The sequence below is a fragment of the Heterodontus francisci genome, chromosome 11 (genome assembly GCF_036365525.1).
Source record: "Heterodontus francisci isolate sHetFra1 chromosome 11, sHetFra1.hap1, whole genome shotgun sequence".
NCBI classification, from domain to species: domain Eukaryota; kingdom Metazoa; phylum Chordata; class Chondrichthyes; order Heterodontiformes; family Heterodontidae; genus Heterodontus; species Heterodontus francisci.
Genome location: NC_090381.1, coordinates 27751159 through 27771716, shown reverse-complemented (window position 1 = coordinate 27771716; position 20558 = coordinate 27751159). Strand labels below are relative to the sequence as shown.

Below are 20558 nucleotides of genomic sequence, written 5' to 3'. Positions count from 1 at the left end.
CCCAACTCCCCACCTCTGCTCCTCCATGTAGCCCCTACCCAAGCCGTCAACACCATCACCCTTGCTGGTGCAGAACCTGGAGGCAAGCATCCATTCCAATGCTGGGGTTAGCTTAGCGGATGAATGAAAGAGAGAAGAGCACAGTCCTGAGACTCAACCGTACAAATTCGACTGTTGCACGCCACGTTGAAACATTCATGAACCAGGTGGCACGGGAATATTGCTTGCTATTCAGTTAACTGGCAGGTAGGACTAAATCCTCACTATGCTTAGAGTCATGAGTATTCATGGCATGTAAATGAATGCAAAGTTACAATCTGCCATGGCACTGGGCGAACCCTGGAACACCGCAAACCCGCCAACGACTTAATTCCTCAAAAATATCCCGCCGTTGAGAATCTGAAAAACACCTCCCGCTTATTATATTTCCCTGCACACCACCAAATCCGCCGTGGTGGACTGCATAGAATTCCCCCCAGTGGCTTTGCTCTGCGCCATATTTAGTTGGAGAAATTCATGTTCATCTAGTATGGACGCCAGTCAAGCAGTCTGACAATTTAAAGGAAGTGGAGGGGTCGGGAGAGTTGGTTGTGAGGTACTGCTGGGTGTCATCAATGTACAGGTGGAAACTGATGCTGTGTTTTCAAGGGGGACACATAGATGAGGAATAGGAGGAGGCTAAGGATAAATCGTTGGGAGATACAACAGGTAACGATGTGGATGCGGGAAGAGAGGCCCTTGCAAGTGATACTGTGCTATTGCTAAATAGATATGAATGGAGAGAGGCGTGTGCAGTCCGACTCAGCTGGATGACGGTGGAGAGGTTGAAGGAGGATGGCGTGTTCATCAGTGTCAAAGACTGCAGACGAGGGATAGATTTGAAAGATGGGGACAGTACCAGAGGAAAGAGAACCGTTAATAATATCAGCTAATATGGGAGCCAGGAAGGAAAGTTGGGTGATCAGTTCTTTAGCGGGAATAGGCTGGAGGGAGCAGGAGGTGGGTCTCATGGACAAGATGGGCTTGGACAAGATGAGCTTGGAGAGGGCATGAGGGGAGATAGAGAAACTAATGAAAAATGCAAGTTCAGGGCTAGGGCAGTGCAGAACTTTAGAGGAAGTCTTGCGATCTTCTTGGGAGTCCTTGACTCCCTACTTTTGCAAGCCTTTAAACAGAAGGATACTGATAGGGGTCCTGAGAGATCTGACCGCTCACATAATTTACTTTAAATGACTCACTCAAAAGCTAATGAGGAGAACTACAGAGACTTTCTATTTTCTTGTCTCTCAGCAGTCTGTGCCTTTTTGTTTCTTATATTCACCTACAAATAAATCTGACCAAAGGTTTTAACTTGTATGCATTTGTCTGGCTATTGCACATCATTAAAATTGATGGGAGAATGTGGTGGGCGTCTCCATTAAAGAGATGCCACAATTAATTATTGCCACAATTAAAGGGAGAGCCATTGTCGAGGATAAGGCCAAACTGAAACTTTAAGTTCCGCTTGTTGTTTACCAGCACCCCACTCCCACCCGCCCCCCGCCACCTCTCCTTGTGGTTTGGGATTCTTCCTCTGCGACCAATTCTGGTGCCTGGTATCCACGTTAAGCATTAATCTGTCTTTCTCTTTCAGGTGCTGACTGACCCTGCTGTGCATCTCCAGTTTTCTCTTATTATTTCATTGTGTTTCTTTCCTACCTCCCGTGCCGTCCCATCCCGCAGGTAGCAGATTTGTTAAACCTCCGCAGGTCGCATGAGCTGGGGTTCAATGCTGCTTATACTGTAAGGCTCCAAGTGATGGTGGTTTCTCCTCTTCCCTCTAGAACCTGGTCCTATTGGAAACTTGTCAGTAGCAAATGTTACCGCCTCCAGCATATCCATCACCTGGTCTTTGCACAGCCCAAAACAGTCAACTATCAGCGCAATCCAGCTCTCTCTGAAGTCTCCTGACTCAACTAGAGAGACAACCGTTTTGCTGGGGTCTAACCTCACGAACTACACCTTTCAGTAAGTAATGACTCCCTGTCCCATCAACTCCCCACCCTGCCCCCACCCCCCCAACAACCAGGCAGGGGGGAGTATTCAGTGGTAAAATATTCCCCCACCTCAAATTGTCAGTAAGATATATTTCCAAAACTGTAACCCTATATTAACAGGCAGTCAAACTTACTGCCCAATGGGGACTTATCTTTCTTCATCAGTCTCAGCTGGGGCAGCATTTGGATTCTGAAATTGATCTCAGTGCCTCAGAGCAGTTGGGGGTGGGCTGATAGTGGGGGGTGCATGGCATGGAGAGGAGAACCAGCCAGGGTTCACATTGCTGATTAATATCCGGCAATCTTCACTGGAAAGTCTGCTCGCAGATGTCATGTGAGGACATGATTGTATTTTAACGTTGACAGGACGATAATTGACCAGCACTGCCTAGGGCCAAGTGTGCAAACCAGTCATTTGAACATGGTAACCAATGACTGCTGTGCCTGTGCAACTGTATCCCAGAATTAGTCAGCACACTCACAAGAGTTGTGGGGGTGGGGGGTGCGGTTGCTGGCAGTGGTGGGAGGGTGCAGGGGTATTGTGATGTGATGTGTGTGGTATTGGGTGGACAAACTGAAGCTTTTTAAAGTAATGGATTATTTGCTTTTCCATCTTGTCCATCTGCAGTGACCTTTCTCCGGGAGAACTTTATACAGTGGAAGCCATACCACAAATTGGTCTCGAAGCTAAGGAGGGCCTTTTGGAGGGTCTCGCAGCTCCACCTCTGCTTGTGTGGACACGTAGGTTCTGATCATTTCTGAAACGTCCTGTATGGGTTCACACCTCATTGCATTTGAAGTGATCTAGGGGTCACTGCAGTTATGCTTGAGAGCAGGTTAAGAGGGAAGTCATTGGTCAAGTAGCTGGATCCCACTCGGTTTATGTGGACTGATTGTAATTGGATGTCAGTTCTTTGATGTCTTTTGTAAAGCCTTCATGGTCCCTCACTGAAGAACATAAGAAATAGGAGCAGAGGTAGGCCATATGGCCCCTCAAGCTTGCCCCACTATTCAATGGGATCCTGGCTGAACTTCAAAGGTTTTAGAGCTGGCTTTTCATGTTTGGGCATCAGTTCTGTCTGTGATGGCGTACCTCTAGTAAGGGCAGACTGGTAACATTTCCTTTGTATTTCTGCATTAGGCAACCTTTTGGCCATGAGCACAGTCCCCTTTGCAGATACTGCTTGTTGGCTAAGAGAGGCATGAGATCACCCAGTAGTGATTCTACTCTTGACTGCCTCCAATCTCTATCCCTTTACTAGCAGCTCCCCCACTGACATGTGACTAAGATCAGAGATTCAGTGAGTGAGTTTTATGAGTGAGACTTCCTTATACCACACCACAAACTGGGAAGGATGTCAAGGCCTTCAAGAGGGTGCAGATGAGATTTACTAGAATGATAGCAGGAATGAGGGACTTCAGTTGTGTGGAGTGACTGGAGAAATTCGGAATATTCTCTATTACAGCAGAGAAGGTTAAAGGGAGATTTAATGGGTGTTCAAATTATGAATGGTGTTGATAGAGTATTTAAGAAGAAACTGTTTATACTGGTGGGAGGATCGGTAACCAGAGGATACAAATTTATGATCATTGGCAAAAAAAAAGAGGAGATGAGAATTTGTTTACTCAGTGAGTTGTTAGGATCTGGAATGTACTGCCTAAAGGAGAGGTGGAAGCAGTTTCACTGAGAACATTTTAAAGGAAAAATTTAGAGGGCTATGGGGAAGAGCAAAGAGTGGGTATAATTGGATGGCTGGCGCAGGCATGATAGGCCAAATGGCCTCCTGTGCTGTATGATTCTATATTATCTTGTGCTCCAGATTAGAATATTCCAGTGCGCACCCCCATCAACTAAGATTTTTCTGTACAGATGGTCACACACAAGTCTTGCATGAGATCAAGCTGTCTCCAATGTTCAATTGTAATTTGCATCCTGGAGTTTAATGCAATAGTTATATTGGACCACAGAAGGCTGACGGTTCAAGCCCCACTCCAGGACTTCAGGCTGACTCATCAGTGTAATACCAAGAGAGTGCTGCATTGTCTTTGGATGAACCTTTAAACTAAGCCCCCATCCACTTGTTCAGGTAGATGCTGAAGATCCCATGGTGTGATTTGAAGAAATGCCAGGCATTCTGACCAGCATTTCTCAACCAAATACACCAAAACCTCATTAATTGGTCATTCATCCTTTTCTCGTGGTGCAAAATGGATGCCATAGCAATTAATTAATCTTCTACATTTGTAAATTTGTTAGAGTCAATAAGGTAATGTATAAATGCAAGTCTTTGTTTCATACATCATGCATTTTGTATTTCTTTTTATTCCTTCTTTCTCTTCCTTGTCACCCTTTGATTTCCTTTATCATTCTCTTTCTCCACCTATCATTCTGTCTTTTCCTTTGTTTCTCAGTCTTTGTCTTTCTCCCTCTGTCTTTCTCTTTCTCTGTCCGTCTGTCTCTCTCAATCTCATTCTGCCCTCTCCATCCTCTCTGCGACGCACCCAGAGAAGAGTCTATGTCCTGGAGCCTATCAATTCCCCTCGCTACCCAGGAAAGGTGTAAACGCAGGTGCTTGATGATAGCCCTGTTACAACTAGCAATGGAGTCAGATTTTTGGGCAGTCGGTGGCAGGATCACAGCCCTCCATGACCGGTTGTGACTGCTGTGAGTTAGAAGGGATAACACTGGGACTAATGTGACTAATGAAAGCTCACTGTGACTTCCTGCCATAGGACCACTGCCTCCTCAGAACCTTGTACTGGCTGATGTCACAACAACTACAGCAAGGCTACGCTGGAACAATCCCCTGACTGGCTCCAGTGATGGTTACGTCATCAATATCACAACCAGCCGTAACTCAAAAAGCCGCTACATTCCCAATGGAAAGTTAACTGCGTACATGCTCCATGGCCTAGAGGCGGGGCACAGGTACAAGCTGGCTCTAATGGCTGTACAAGACACAGAGAGAGGAAAGCTGGTTAGTGATCCCACCCATCTGACCATCAGCACGTGTAAGTACAAGGATCCAAATTTTGGGAGCTTTCAGTGATTAAACTGAGGATGTACATGACGGTATACACTAGGGAGAGGTGGGGACAGTGGGAGGATCAGGAAGGGAGGTTAATAAAGAAAGGACTTGGACTTGGGAGACGAGGGCAGGGGAAGAGTGGATATAGGCTGGAGGAAACAACAGAAACTGAGTGGATATAAACCAGGGAGGGGAGGGGAATGAGACAATGTACAGACATGGGAGGAGAGATGATAGAGCGAGGATACAGGCTGAAAAGGATAGAAAGGAGAACACATGCAATCAGGGACGGGAAGGAAGGGGATACAAAGGAGTACAGACTGGGGAGGGATAAAAAGAGGATATATATCAGGAAGGGAGGCTGAAGAGAAAATACAGACTAGAGAGTGGACAGAATAAAGACTTGTGGGAGGGGGAGTAGCAAGAGGGCACAGATTAGAAAGATTGAAGAGAGAATACTGTGAGAAAACGGATTTGAGAGGGGGATAAAGAGAGAAGATTGGAAAAGGGGCCAGTTTACAAGGAGTACGTAGTGGAGGAGAGTTGGTGGAAACATTTCTTATTTGTTTCATAGAATGTGGGCATTGCTGGCCAGGCCAGCATTTGTTGTCCATCCCTAATTGACCTTGAGAAGGTGGTGGTGAGCTGCCTTCTTGAACTGCTGCAGTCCATCTAATGCAGGTGCACCCACAGTGCTGTTAGTGAGGGAGTTCCAGGATTTTGATCCAGCAACAGTGAAGGAATGGCGATATAGTTCCAAGTCTAGTTGGTGTGTGGCTTGGAGGGGAACTTGCAGATGGTAGTGTTCCCACTTCTTTGCTGCCCTTGTCCTTCTAGGTGGAAGAGGCTGTAGGTTTGGAAGATGCTGTCGAAAGAGGCTTGTTGAGTTGCTGCAGTGCACCTTGTGTACAGCACACACTGCTTCTACTGTGATGGAGGGAGTGAATGTTTAAGGTTATGAATGGGGTGCCGATCAAGCGGGCTGCTTTGCCCTGGATGTGTTGAACTTCTTGAGTGTTGTTGGAGCTGTACTCATCCTGACATGTGCCTTGTAGATGATGGGCAGGCTTTGGGGAGACAGGAGATGCGTTACTCGTTACAGAATCCTCGGCCTCTGACCTGCTCTTGTAGCCACAGTATTTATGTGGCTGCTCCAGTTCAGTTTCTGGTCAATGGTAACGGTCAGGATGTTGATAGGGGGGATTCAGCAGCAATGGTAATGCTATTGAAAGTCAAAGGGAGACGGTTAGATTCCCTCTTGTTGGAGATGGTCATTATCTGGCACTTGTGTGGCGTGAATGTTATTTGCCACTTATCTGCCCAAGCCAGAATGTTGTCCAGGTCTTACTGCATTTGTACAGGGACTGCTTCAGTAACTCTGGAGTTGGTATCATATTGGGGGATGTTGTCCCTAGAGGTCCTAATTGGAACAGTATGTTACTCAAGGTCCTACATAAAGATCCATCTTTCACCAAAATGCCTTTATTTGCTTTTAAACATTTTCTGTGTTTTGTCAAAAACTATCTGGCGATATTTTATTACTTAATAACTGTTTCCAATCACTGGTCCAACAACAGCATTTTGCATTTATACAGCGCCGTTAAGATAAAGCAATGACCATGACGCTTCACCAGAGATGGACACTGATGTAAGTCAGTGGTTTTGGTACTGGACAGGACATTGGGTTCACAAAGTCCAGCTCAGCTTGAACAGAACAAGACGATAGTCTGGTTCAGTGTGAGTGTGTGGCCAGGGAAGGAGATGTTAGCAGTGCAATGGAGCAGAGTTTGTGGTGGGGGCTGAAGACAGAGCTGGAAATACACTGTTTGTGTTTAGATAGATCTGAACAGAACCATGCCAGGCCAGTCCCATGGAGCTGGACAATGGAGGAGGGACATTAGATGAGGATGTCATGGTTAACAATCATGCAGTATTACATAGCAGTCACTTCCTGCTCTTAATGCTGTGTTTCTAGTGGTTTGGTGAATTTTATTTTTGCCTTTTTGGTTTCCATTTGTTTAACTGTATTTTTCTTCTGCACTTTAGGCTAATTCTGCCATTGTTTTCCAATCTTACTGCCTCCCTACAGATAATGTCTCCATAATTTACAGCAGTCCTTCTGGTTGGATAGGTATTCCTCATGCTGTCATGGGACTGGAAAAAAAGAATTGCATTTCTCTAGTGCCTTTCACAAGCTCAGAAGGTCCCAAAGCCCTTTATAGCCAATGAAGTAATTTGAAGTGTTATAATGTAGGTCAAGGAAGATATGTAGACCCCACCCATATCCCCATTAACCAAGTATGCATCTCCATAGACCTTACTAGAGCTTCTTGGACATGTTGGAGAAGATCTAACTTTGCCATATATGCCTGTCAAAAGAGACCAAACTGCTGGTTAGGATATTGTCATTGAGGTGACATCTTTTAAAATTCTTATCCTTGTATTAAAATCCTTCCATGGTCTCACACCTGCTGATCTCTGTAACCTCCTCCAGCCCTACAACCCTCTGAGAACTCAGCATTCCTCCAATTCTGGCTGCTTTTGCATTGCCCACTTTATTCACCCCACCATTGGCAGCCTTGCTTTCAGTTGCCTAGTCCCTGGGCTCTGGCATTCCCTCACTAACCCTCGCCACCTCTGTCTCCTCCTTTACTAGATGCTGCTTTAGTTCCACCTCTGACCAAGCTTCCAGTCATCCGTCCTATTATCTCCATTGGTTTGGTGTCAGTTTTTGTCTGATAACGCTTCAGTGAAGTGCCTTGGGATATTTTACTCTGTCAAAGGTGCTATGTAAATGCAAGTTGTTGTTGGCTTAACAGAAGCATCATTGTGAGTAGTTGAAGAAGCACACTTATAATGACAGACATTTGTACAACCAGTATGCCATGTTTAAGTTTGATAACTGATCTTTCAGCTGGGTTTTTTCACAAGTGACTCAAGGTGTTTATGGTCTTGGAAGTTATAATGTAGGAAGGTTTTCAATTCCATGCTCCATCTTGAAGATACCTTGACTTCAGTCAGTTTCATCAGTGGCTAGGATGTCACAGCTCCTGAGGGACAGCTAAGAGCTGTAAGGATCAATGAAAGGTGATGACACTAATTACCTTGTGCCTTTTGTTAGTGGAAATTCAAAGTAGCACAAGACCAGGGGAAACGCAAGGAAATTCGAAGGGCAAGTCAGAGCCTGTGGATCCCAGCATATACAACAACCAGCTGCATATCACACTACAGCCTGATGACGAGGTGGAAATCAGCAATGGAAGCTATGAGGACAATTCCCAAATCATAAAGTAGGTGGAACACTTAACTTTTTTGAAATGGATCTTCTTTGAGTCCCTTGTCTGCTATGACACCCCAATCCCAGGCTTTCTGTCAGCTGTGCAGAATTCAAAAATAGCCCCTAAAGTGCAGGAGACCACCAACAAGGTCAAGAAGAGTAGGAGAAATAATGAGGCAATAAAGACTAAGTAAGGGAGGTGAGGGGTTACACAGATTTTGACACCAAGGTTGATAATTGCCCACAGCTGGACAGGTTTGAGTTACTTGTTGACAAGTGGCTGCAGGCTGAACAGAGTAGAGTCAAGGTTCTAGCAATAGGGCATGAAGAACTGTACAACAATTATCAGCTATTTCCCGCTGTGGAGAGCATATTTGCATACATCATCATATTGCAAGCCAAACAGTCAGGACCTGATGAGACACTTCACAGGTGTAAACAAAAGTCAAACTGAGTCCCAACCCACACTTTAATGTCAGCATGTGTCATAGAAAACAATCTCAGAAAATCAGTTTAAAATTTATAATGCTCATTAGTTAGAAATGTTGATAAACAGTAACTGATACATAGAGATTCTTTGTGATCTTTGACCTATTACAGTGGGAAGTAGATTTGCTGTATGAGTGGAGCTGAAGATTCATCCAAGATTGGATTAATGGAGCATTGTTCAATCAATGTAGATGGAGCTTTATTCTGATTCATCCTGAAAGTACTTGATGGAGTCGTGTGGAGAGATATTTATTCTACTTTAAACTGTACTGTACTTGAAATGGGAGTGTTTAATGAGGCAGTGTAAAGGGAGCTGTACTCTGTATATGATGATATTGAACATGACCTGGGAGAGTTTGATGGGGCAATGTAGAAGGATCTCTTGGGGGATAAATGACAGCCCCCGAAAATAAGCACGGGGATCGCACTGCGGGATTAGCCTGTGTCCACTGCTTCTGATGCAAACAGCAGACCAACGTCGTGCTGCCTGCTAACTTACATGATTGCAGTGTGCAACCAGCATTAACCTGCGTGCCTCAGCAACAGGATCAAAATTGAGAGGGGCGAAGACCAGTTAAAGCTAGCCTGCACAACTTAAATTCAGCCTTACCTCTTAAAATAGAGGTGCATTGTGGCAGAAGCAGGTGCTCAAAGCCATTCTGACTGAGAACGACGCAAGGATGGGAGAGAGTGGGCACCAAGATTTTCCAATGCTGCACTGGAGGCCTTGGTCAAGGAGATGGAGGAAAGATGTGCCTATCCATAAGGAGCCAGTAGGCCCCCCAGACAAACTCTCAGAAGGAAGTGGGACCAGATAGCCATGGTAGTCAATGCCAGGAGTCAAGCCTGATGACCTGGATGCAGTGACGCAAAAAGTTCCATGACCTCCCGAGTGGTCAAAATTAGTGCATGTATTTTCAAATGCCATATCCGACCAACTGCACCACTCGCTTCACACATTGCTTAATGCACCACACATCATCACTCACCCATCAACAATCTCTATCAATCAGGACTCATACTTAACATTCATAGCTTCACCTCACCCTAACACATGTAACGCCTCTGCTATCCTCACACCCACATCTCACAGCTTGCTCTTACTGCCAGCTATTCAACCATGACAGACACATCACCCAAACAGATTGCACCACACTCACTGACACACTTCCCTCTCTCTTGCAGGACAAAGTGGCACACTACCAGAGGCAGGATATGCTAATCAATCAGAGGGAGACAGGTGCAACTACACAGCCTTACTCCCATGGAAGCGACGGTGCTCGCCATCATTGCAGCAGCCATTGCTGAGGCCATGGCCAGCGGTGGGACTAAAACGATAATGACGGTATGCTCATACCTAATCCTCCTTCTCATATCCCACTTCCCCCTCATCCCATACTCTCTCTAATTTAGAAGCTACAAATGGTGTAAGCGTACACCTTTTACTTTTCCCCCAGCCCTCATCACAACCCTACCCTTGTGCCTTTCTTCTTTCAGATACCTAAGAACTACAACCTGGACGGGCAGTGGTTGAAGAGCAACAGGTGGAAGAGCTGGAAGACAGTAATGATGAAGAAACACCATCACTCGATCTCACACTGGCAGCCACCAGATCAGATACCAACATTGCGCATACTTTAGAGGATAGCTTAGAGGCAGGATCTGCACATGGTGAGACAGTGGACATCAACGGCCTGCAGCCATGGCAGGGAGCAAGGGTAGAGCCAGCTTGCAGGAGGGTGAAGTTACACCTCATCTCTGCTGCAGAGGATTCTGATGAGCACATCAGTGGGGCAGGCGACAGAGGAAGGCTGATAGCTATCAACAATGAAATACTTGGCGCATTGGCCGGCCTGGCAGAAAGCCTGCAGTCACTGTTAAGGAGCATGGAGGAGCCTGGCACCAACTTTGCACAGGGATTTGTGCAGGGCTTGAAGCCCATCCTTTCCAGCATGGTGGCCAACTCCATTAGCAAACTTGCAGATGCAACCATGATGCAGTATGTGATGGCTGCTGTCTCTGCTTCCGTTGCAGCACAAGCAGAAGCCGTCAAATGTATGGGTATGGCAGTGAAAGCTCAGGCTTCTGTCGCCCAAGTTCAGCTGGTTGCCATGCAGGCTGAGACTGCTGTCATCACAGTTGCGGATGCCAGTGTTCAAAGGGGCTTGCAGAGTGTTACAGCAGTCCAACAATCTGTCCGCCAACAAATTACTAGGATTGCTGAGGCACCGCTCCAGGCGAGTGGCAGTGACTCCATGGAGCGTGAACCTGCTGTTCTCTCTCAGGATGACAGCATTCTTCCTCCCATCATTTGCCCTTGCAGTTGCCTGTCTGTCAGCCAGCCAGACAAGATTACTGCCATCCATGCCGAGATGGTGCCGGGCTTTCTAGGCACAAAGCTGCTCGAGGTCATTCTCCAATGCCATCTGCAGTCTCCCTTACAAAGTCTGTCACTTTCCACAGCCATGCTGCAGCCACTGAGGTAGCACTGTGTAGGAGCACTAGGACAGGCAAAGACACCCACAAGACGGGCTCAAAGGAAATGTACAAGAGTGATTGGTTGACTTTTGTATGAGATATGGCATGCTTTGATTTATAAATTTGATTTGGATTGTTGATTTTGTGTTGGCTTTTTTCCGCTGTGGCCAAACGGGCACTGTGAGGACCAGTGTCACGCCCACACAATCCGAACTTATCAACAATAAAATAAGCTTGTGAAATAAACCCAAAACACTTTTCTTGTAAAATAAAATTGTGTTAAGAGGTCAGGAGACCTTTCCCTTCCGGCCAATTAACTTAAAACTACAAGAACCCTGAGCTAATTTTCAAGTTTGGATAAATCTTGGAGAAGTCATTAATATACAAATGATCTTTCTGTCCACATCCCTGGGAAATCATTAAAATACAAATGACCCTTTCTGTGGCAATGGCTGCTTTTCTGCAACTGATTGGGTTAACAATAAAGTCGCAGACTTTTTGACTCCGAACTCAAATTCAAAAGAATTGGTATGAAAAACTCTGTTTTATCAAGGTGAGATGAGGATGAATGACACCTGGACTCCATTGTCTATCAATGGCCTCACCATCAGAAACCATTTATGAGGGCCATGGAAAGAGAAACTTTGGTCACATGACAAAAACTAGGTTTCTGATAAGGAACTTTCATAAAGGTATATTGTAGGCAGACAGAAGAGATCTATCTATGCCATCGAAGAGAAAGGACCCTGCCTAAGATTACCAGCATTGAACTCCTTATAGGCAGAGACTGGCGTTGGCCTTGAACTCCCTACCTGAGAAATTGTACCATTGACCTTTGGCGGGAATATAATGAGCAGTCTGCAACAGCACATCTGACTTTCTGAACCTCCCAAGTCTTTCTTCAATGAACAAGGGAAAAGATTACAGGCCTGCACTATTTCAAATCTTCACCCCGGGAAAAGCAATATTAACAGAGAACTCTTTACAAATCATCAGACCTAATGCATGCGATCTTTGTAATCTACATCTTTTCTTGATTGTGTATGTATCTATATGAGTATGAGAGTGAGTGTTGTTGCAAATATTTCAGGTGTTGCATAATAAACATTTATCTTTCTTTAAGAAAACCTGTAGTTTGTCTAGTCTTGACAATTAAAGCACTCAGGGATTAAAAACACCTTTTTTAAAAAAAGAAAAAACACTGTCTTTGGCAGTGGAAATGTGAAAAGGGGGTAAACCATCCCCATCATCTCTTACATGTCCGTAACACCAGTGACTCAGGGAAGGTAAGGTGTGGGACTGTTGGTGAAAGGGGAATTGGAGTTGCATTTACTGGTATCGCAGTTGGATGAGTTTTTCACAGACAGCCATCCAGAAAAGGATTATCCACATTGTAAACCCTTCCTCTTCCTCCTTCTCCTCTTTCTGTTGCTCCTCAGCTGCTCACCATGTCGCTGGTAGCAAGGGCTGTGCCCACATGATAGCGAGGTTGTGCAGCATACAACAGACAACCATGAACTTTGACACTCCCCACCACCCCACTCTGTCCAGTACTGTAGGCTCCTTCAGAGGGGTCCAAGCAGTGGAAGCATTGTTTCAGTATGCCAATGGTCTGCTCTATCACAATTCATGTGGCAGCATGGCATTCATTGTATGCATGCTGCGCACATATGCGTGGGTTGTGCACCAGAGTAATTGACCTTGTGGTCAATGGATATCCTTTGTTGCCCAGTAGCTACTCTTTGGTTTGCCATGCTGGCTCAAATGCAGATAGAAGACTGCTGCATAATGAAGGCATCTTGACTGCTGCCAGTGTACTGTGTATTGACCTGCAAGATTCACTGTGTATGGCCACACACCAGCTGGAGGGAGTGGAATCCCCATCGTTTGCGGTACACCTCAGAGTTAGCATGCAATGTCTGCAAAGCGTGCAGCTGTCTGGCAAAAGAGAATGAGACGTGGTTAGCTGTCTTTGAATAGTGAATGTCTGTGACCTTCCTTATGTAACAGTAGCCTGGAAGGATGCACAAAAGCTCATGGCCACAGTCACCTTCGCAGCGACGCACAATGAAGTCCTTGCCCTGCTTTGAGGTTGCGGTTGTGGCTGCAGCAGGTGGCAGATTTCAGTGAGGACTTCCTTGGTGAGGTGCAGACATCTCTTAGACTGGTTCATCACTGAGGTTCAGGTAGGAGAATTGTTCCCTGAACACCCTGGGAAGATATGGCCTCCTGCTGAGACTCCTTCTCCCCCTCTTCCTCTCCTAGCAGCTTGTGTGCCTCTGTTCATTCTTCAATTCATACTGTATTCCAAGTGGAATGCTGACTGTTGTGCCCATATCTGGGAGCAATTGGTTTGTGCAGAAGCCTTGAAATCAGGAACAACTCCTTCAGCACTGCCACACCATTCCCTGTAAACTATGGAAATTTTAAAGAACTACAGAACATACCAAACACTTGTACAATTGTAGCAACATCCAGTAGAAATCAATAGCAACTACCCTGAAAGTAGTTAATGATCTCTTTAAATAGCGGTGGTAGGGGTTCCTTTCCTGCTGCTGAACCTATGTTCAGCCATGTGTGATTAAGTGAGGGCATTAGCTGGTGTGTTAAACTCCAAAATGACAGTGCTGGCATCAAGTCAGTGTTACATACAATTGATGTCATAATTGCCTACTCTACATAGCGCTGGCACTAACTCCCTTATCAATATGGCGCTCGGTGCAAATTGCGCCAGAAGTGTGCATGTGCACCGCGTAGGTCATTTTGGACGTCTAAGACTACTCGTAACATCCAATAAAGGGCTCAGAGTTTTGTGCTGTTTATCTGTAAATAAACCTGCGTTGTGCCTGACCTGTGCCTGCTTGTGGGACAGTTACCTAATCCTGTCAGTGCTGCTTTCGGCTCTGATGGTTCTGTTAGAATTTACAATTAGTGAAAGTAAAGCAAATCATTTTGAATTTAATTTTCAGATACTCAGAGATGCTGGATGGGAGAGGGAGAATCAGTGCCACATTTGCCAATCTGCAGCCGAAACCAATAACTCACCGAGCACGTAAGTACCAGAACTCAATCGGCATGCACTATGTGGTTCATTTTTAAATTTCAGAAGGTACAACAACAGTTGCTATTTGCATTTGTATAGCATGGAAAAACATCCTAATATCCTTTGGAGAGGCATAATCAAAAAAATAGATGCCAAGCTAAACAAGGGCAGATATTAGGAGGCAATGGCCAAAAGCTTGGTCGAAGGGGTTAAGACTAAACTGGTTTAGACTCTGCTTTTAACTTTGGGTCCTTGATTCAATTCCAGTCCAGACATTACGACTATCATACAAATGCCGTTTTCAGCTTTCACTAATTGGTCCACAGAGTCATGCAAAGTGCCTCGTAAATGAGTCAATCTGACAAATTCTTAATGGCACCTGAAGGGCAAAAAAGTATCCATTCCAATTCATCGTCAGAAATCAGAGGATGTGGTAGGAATATGGGATTAGTGTAGGATTAGTATAAATGGGTGGTTAATGGTCGGCACAGACTCGGTGGGCCAAAGGGCCTGTTTCAGTGCTGTATCTCTAAATCTAAAAAAAACTGCCTATCTCAGTATTGCAGTTCTATTGAAGAATGAAGTTGGTTTCATATCAGTATCAAAGTCTGAAAGAGAATGCACCTGCTGTGAGTGACTCCGAAATCGGTCATTTTGGATGTTGTCAATCAGCTCTGACTGTGGTAACACTGTATTGCTTCATCTTGTAACTTGTGGCCCAATGTTGCATTATTAACAATTAAAGCCAACTGCTCGCTCAGCTTAACATGAACTGACTGGCTCCTCGATACATCAAACTACCCTTCATTCAGTCAGCTCCTGGAAAGTGAAAATTACTCGTAGCAAACCAGATTCCAGTATTGCTGGATGCCACTTTATTAAGACAATGCCGCAGAGATTTATCCTTCATCTTAAACTAAGGGATTCTTATGCACATTTTTGATTTCCTGACTAGGCCCAGAGCCTCCAATCAAACTGGAAAACTTGGAAGAATCAACTAATCGTATCAGCCTGGCCTTGGAGATCCAAGAGTCTGAGACCAACACTAAGCCAGGTAAGATCCCTGTGAGTGCCCCTCTTAATTTGGGTTTGATGTGCAGAGAGAGGTAACAGTGAGGCCTATTTTAATAAAGAGTAACTTCACATTAGTTTTAAAGTAGTCTTATGAGTTAGTGCTGGCCAGCGTAGAACTGAGCCACACAAACCAGGAGAGTCCCAGGTATGATTTTTTGTTTCTGACTCTGGCAGTGACAGGGGTCATAAATGCCCCTGGGTGAGGACGAGAAAGAGCCAGCCAGGGTTTCTGAGGATTTGCACCTGTGGTTTTCCATTCAAAGTGTTCAAGATTGTCTGTGAGTTAGTGTTACTTTTACCATGGTTTGGCTGGGCTTTCAAAGATGCTGGGGGAATCTTTAGAAGAGTTTTAGAGTTTTAAAAAGTCTTGAAGGTTTTCAGGAATGTCAAGGGTACTAGATGTGTTTCGTTAGATAAGGGAATGTAATAATCGAGCAGAGGGCCTGGTATGTGAAAGGTGCAAGGAGAGAAATTAGAAAAATAGACTGCATTTGCATGATGCAGGAGCTGGGATCTGAGAGTGGAACAGACTGTGTGTGGGTGAGGGAGGAGCTGGGATCTGAGAGTGGGGCAGGCCGTGTGTGGCTGAGGGAGGAATTGGTATCAGAGTGGGACAGACCGTGGATGGGTGAGCGAGGAGCTGGTATTTGAGAGTAGGACAGGCTCATGTTTGATGGGCTATCAACTAAATGCAATGCATGTGACGTCTTGGTTGCAATTTCCGGTGTGTTGTGTAATGGCTGTTTGCCTGTTTTGTTTGCTCGCTCTCTGTTTGTATTGTCATCTCTATTTTCTGTTTCTCTATTCACAGATGATCAGTGGGAATGTTCCTCAAACCCTTGTAAAAATGGGGGTACCTGCGTGAAGGGGATGGACTCATACATGTGTGACTGTGAAACGGGATTCAAGGGAAAAAACTGTGAATTATGTAAGAAATGATTACTAGGCCATAATCTATTAGAGTGTGTGCCCTAGCTGAGAGCTTTACAAGTGAGAGTAAGATATACCAGAGTGTTATAACTTACAAGAGACTGATGTGTAGCAAATAGTAAATAACTGAGAGCCATACACTTAAGGTGTGTAACTGAAAATGTTGGAACTCGCAATGAGGATGATGTATAACCAGAGACTGTAATAACTTACCATAAGGGTGAGTATAATACGGAATGATAACACACAATGAAGGAAGGGTATATATAACATTGTGAGTTTTATAACCTACCTTGGGGATAGTGTGTAATACAGTGAGTGTGATATTGTGGTGAGGATGGCATGTAATAGATGGAATGTTATAGCTTGCAGTGAGGGTAGGGTGTAATGGATTGAATGTAATAGCTTGCAATGAGGATGGAGTGTCATGGAGAGAGTGCTATAGCATGTAGTGAAGGTAGGGTGTAACAGAGAAAGTGTTATAACATACAGTGAGGGTGGGGTATAAGAGAGAGTGTTATAACATGCAGTGAGGGTGTGGTGTAACAGAGAGAATGTTATAACTTGCAGTGAAGGTGGGGTGTAACAGAGTGTTATAATGTGGTGAGGGTGGGGTATAACGAAAAGCCTTTTAGTCTGATATTAATGGAAACGAAATAGAAAGATATGTTTGTTGCTGGGTCACATTATTAAAGTTTCTTCTATCTTGCTTTCAGTTTGTAAGAAGCTGCCTCATCCCTGTACACGCCTGTACTCTGAAACCAAATCCATTCCAGTGTGGGAGGACAGTGTCTTCCAGTTTAAGTAAGTTTCCTGCTCTCACTTTGGCCAGGAATCATTCAGGGAGTCCGTTTGTTCAACGATCAAAACATGTAAGCTGTAAAGGACGTTAGAATTATCACAGGGTTAGTTTGAGAAAATGGAGTGCTTTCTTCAAACTGCATAGTAAAGAGTCCCCTGCAGCCACAGGGAGAGAAGGATTTGTGTGTTCTTAAGATACATATTAGGACCTCTTCATTTTCATGTAGAGAACCGATTTTGGCAGAGATACAAAATGCATGATCTTGACGTTTGCTGATGAAAGAGAAATATGAGGAAGGAAGCAGGAGATTGCAGGAAGACAGAGGTTGAAGGAGTGGAACATAGGAAATATGAGCAGGAATAGGCCATTCAGCCCCTCGAGCCCACTCCGCCATTTAGTAGATGATGGCTGATCTTCTATCTCAATGCCATTTTCCTGCACTATCCTCATATCCCTTAATATCTTTAATATCAAGAAATCTATCAATCTCTGCCTTGAATATACTCAATGACTGAACCTTCACAGCCCTCTGGGGTAGAGAATTCCACAGATTCACCACCCTCTGAATGAAGAAAATCTTCCTCATCTCAGTCCTAAATGGCCTACCTCTTATTCTGAGACTGTGTCCCCTGGTTCGAGACATCACCACCAAACACCACCTCCCCATTACCCACCCCCCCCCCCCCCTCCCCCCCGGGGAAACACCTTTCCTGCATCTACCCTGTTGAGTCCTATAAGAATTTTGTATGCCTCAATGAGATCACCTCTCATTCTTCTAAACTCTGGAGAATATATGCCCAGTTTCCTCAATCTCTCCTCATTAGACAATCCCACCATCCCAGGGGTCAGTCTGGTGAACCTTCATTGCACTCGCTCAAGGCAAATATATCCTTCCTCAGGTAAGGAGACAAAAACTGTACACAGTACTCCAGGTGCAGTCTCACCAAGGCTCTATACAGTTGCAGCAAGACTTCTTTACTCCTGTACTTAAATCCTCTTGCAATAAAGGCTAACATAGCATTTGCCTTCTAATTGTTTGCTGCACCTGCATGTTAGCTTTCAGTGACTTATGAACAAGGACACCCAGGTCCCTTTGAATGTCAACACTTCCCAATCTCTCACCGTTCAACAAATACTCTGCATTTCTTTTCTCAACGCAAGTGAATAACTTCACATTTTTCCACGTTATGTTCCATCTGCCATGTTCTTGCCCTGTTAGAGTGGTGCAAGACCCCTTGGGGATGAGCAAACATAATGTGATGGAATTCTTCATCAAGATGGAGAGTGACTTAGTTGATTCTGAGACTAGGGTCCTGAATCTTAGTAAAGGAAACTACGAAGGGATGAGGCGCGAGTTGGCTATGATGGATTGGGAAACATTTCTTAAAGGGAAAACAGTGGATGGGCAATGGCAAACACTTAGAGTGCATGGATGAACTGCAATAATTGTTTATTCCTGTCTGATGCAAAATTAAAATGGGAAAGTTAGCCAAACCATGGCCTACAAGGGAAATTAGAGGTAGCGTTAGATCCAAGGAAGAGGTGTATAAATTTGCCAGGAAAAACAACAGACCTGAGGATTGGGAGCAATTTAGAATTCAGCAAAAGAGGACCAAGGGATTGATTAAGAAGGGGAAAGTAGAGTACGAGAGCAAGCTTGCAGGGAACATAAAAAGTGACTGTAAAAGTTTCTATAGGTATGTGAAGAGAAAAAGATTGGTGAAGACAAATGTAGGTCCCTTACAATCAGAAACAGGGGAATTTATTCTGGGGAACAAAGAAATGGCTGACCAACTAAATGCATACTTTGGTTCTGTCTTCACAAAGGAGGACACAAATATCATACCAGAAATGTTGGGGAACGCAGGGCTTAGTGAGAGAGAGGAACTGAAGGAAATCAGTATTAGTAGAGAAATGATGTTGGGGAAATTGATGGGATTGAAGGCCGATAAATCCCCAGGGCTTGATGGTATGCATCCCAAAGTACTTAAGGAAGTGGCCCGAGAAATAGTGGATGCATCTTCCAAGATTCTATAGACTCTGGAACAGTTCCTACAGATTGGAGGGTAGCTAATGTAACCCCACTATTTCAAAAGGGAGGTAGAGAGAAAGCAGGGAATTATAGACCAGTCAGCCTGACGTCGGTTGTGGGGAAAATTCCAGAGTCCATTATCAAAGATTTTATAGCAGAGCACTTAGAGAACAGTGGTAGAATCGGACAGAGTCAGCATGGATTTACGAAAGGGAAATCATGCTTGACAAATCTACTAGAATTCTTCAAGGATGTAACGAGTACAGTTAATGAGGGGGAGCCAATGGATGTGGTTTATTTGGACTTTTAGAAGGCTTTCGACAAAGTACCACATAAGAGATTAGTGTGTAAAATTAAAGCGCATGGGATTGGGGGTAGTGTATTGCGATGGATAGAAAATTTGTTGGGAGACAGGAAACAAAGAGTAGGGATAAATGGGTCTTTTTCCGAATGGCAGGCAGTGACTAGTGGGGTACTGCAGGGATCAGTGCTAGGACCCCAGCTATTTATAATATATATTAATGATTTAGATGAGGGAACTAAATGTAATATCTCCAAATTTGCAGATGACACAAAACTGGGTGGGAGGGCAATTTTGCAGAGGATGCAGAGAGGCTTCAGGGTGATTTGGACAAGTTGAGTGAGTGGGCAAATGCAGTATAATGTGGATAAATGTGAGGTTATCCACTTTGGTAGCAAAAAGAGGAAGGCAGATTATTATCTGAATGGCTATAAACTGAGAGAGGGGAATATGCAATGAGACCTGGGTGTTCTCGTACACCAGTCGCTGAAGGTAAGCATGCAGGTGCAATAGGCGGTAAAAAAGGCAAATGGTATGTTGGCCTTCATAGCGAGAGGATTCGAGTACAGGAGCAGGGATGTCTTGCTGCAATTACACAAGGCCTTGGTGAGGCCACACCTAGAATATTGTGTGCAGTTTTGGTCTCCTTATCTGAGGAAGGATGTTCTTGCTATAGAGGGAGTGCAGCGAAGGTTTAACAGACTGACTCCTAGGATGGTGGGACTGATGTATGAGGAGAGATTGAGTCAGTTAGGATTATATTCGCTGGAGTTCAGAAGAGTGAAGGGGGATCTCATAGAAACCGATAAAATTCTAACAGGACTTGACAGGGTAGATGCAGGAAGGATGTTCCCGATGGTGGGGGGAGTCCAGAACCAGGGGTCATAGTCTAAGGATATGGGGTAAACCTTTCAGGACTGAGATGAGGAGAAATTTCTTCACCCAGAGAGTGGGGAGCCTGTGGAATTCGCTACCACAGAAACCTGTTGAGGCCAAAACATTGTATGTTTTCAAGAAGGAGTTAGATATAGCTCTTGGGTCTAAAGGGAATGGGGTGAAAGCGAGAA

The 20558-nt window shown here is 44.7% G+C and overlaps 1 protein-coding gene across 6 annotated transcripts in view; it reads left to right on the top strand.

The window, feature by feature from the left end:
- Nucleotides 1-20558, top strand: part of sned1 (sushi, nidogen and EGF-like domains 1) — a 236062-nt gene that overhangs the window by 193849 nt on the left and 21655 nt on the right. For all 6 annotated transcript variants that reach the window (XM_068041845.1, XM_068041846.1, XM_068041844.1 and 3 more), the window contains 8 exons: nucleotides 1824-2007; nucleotides 2665-2777; nucleotides 4770-5048; nucleotides 8187-8355; nucleotides 14279-14361; nucleotides 15308-15406; nucleotides 16238-16354; nucleotides 17073-17160. In XM_068041845.1, coding sequence (XP_067897946.1) covers nucleotides 1824-2007; nucleotides 2665-2777; nucleotides 4770-5048; nucleotides 8187-8355; nucleotides 14279-14361; nucleotides 15308-15406; nucleotides 16238-16354; nucleotides 17073-17160 — 1132 coding nt within the window. The remainder of the gene's footprint in view (nucleotides 1-1823; nucleotides 2008-2664; nucleotides 2778-4769; nucleotides 5049-8186; nucleotides 8356-14278; nucleotides 14362-15307; nucleotides 15407-16237; nucleotides 16355-17072; nucleotides 17161-20558) is intronic.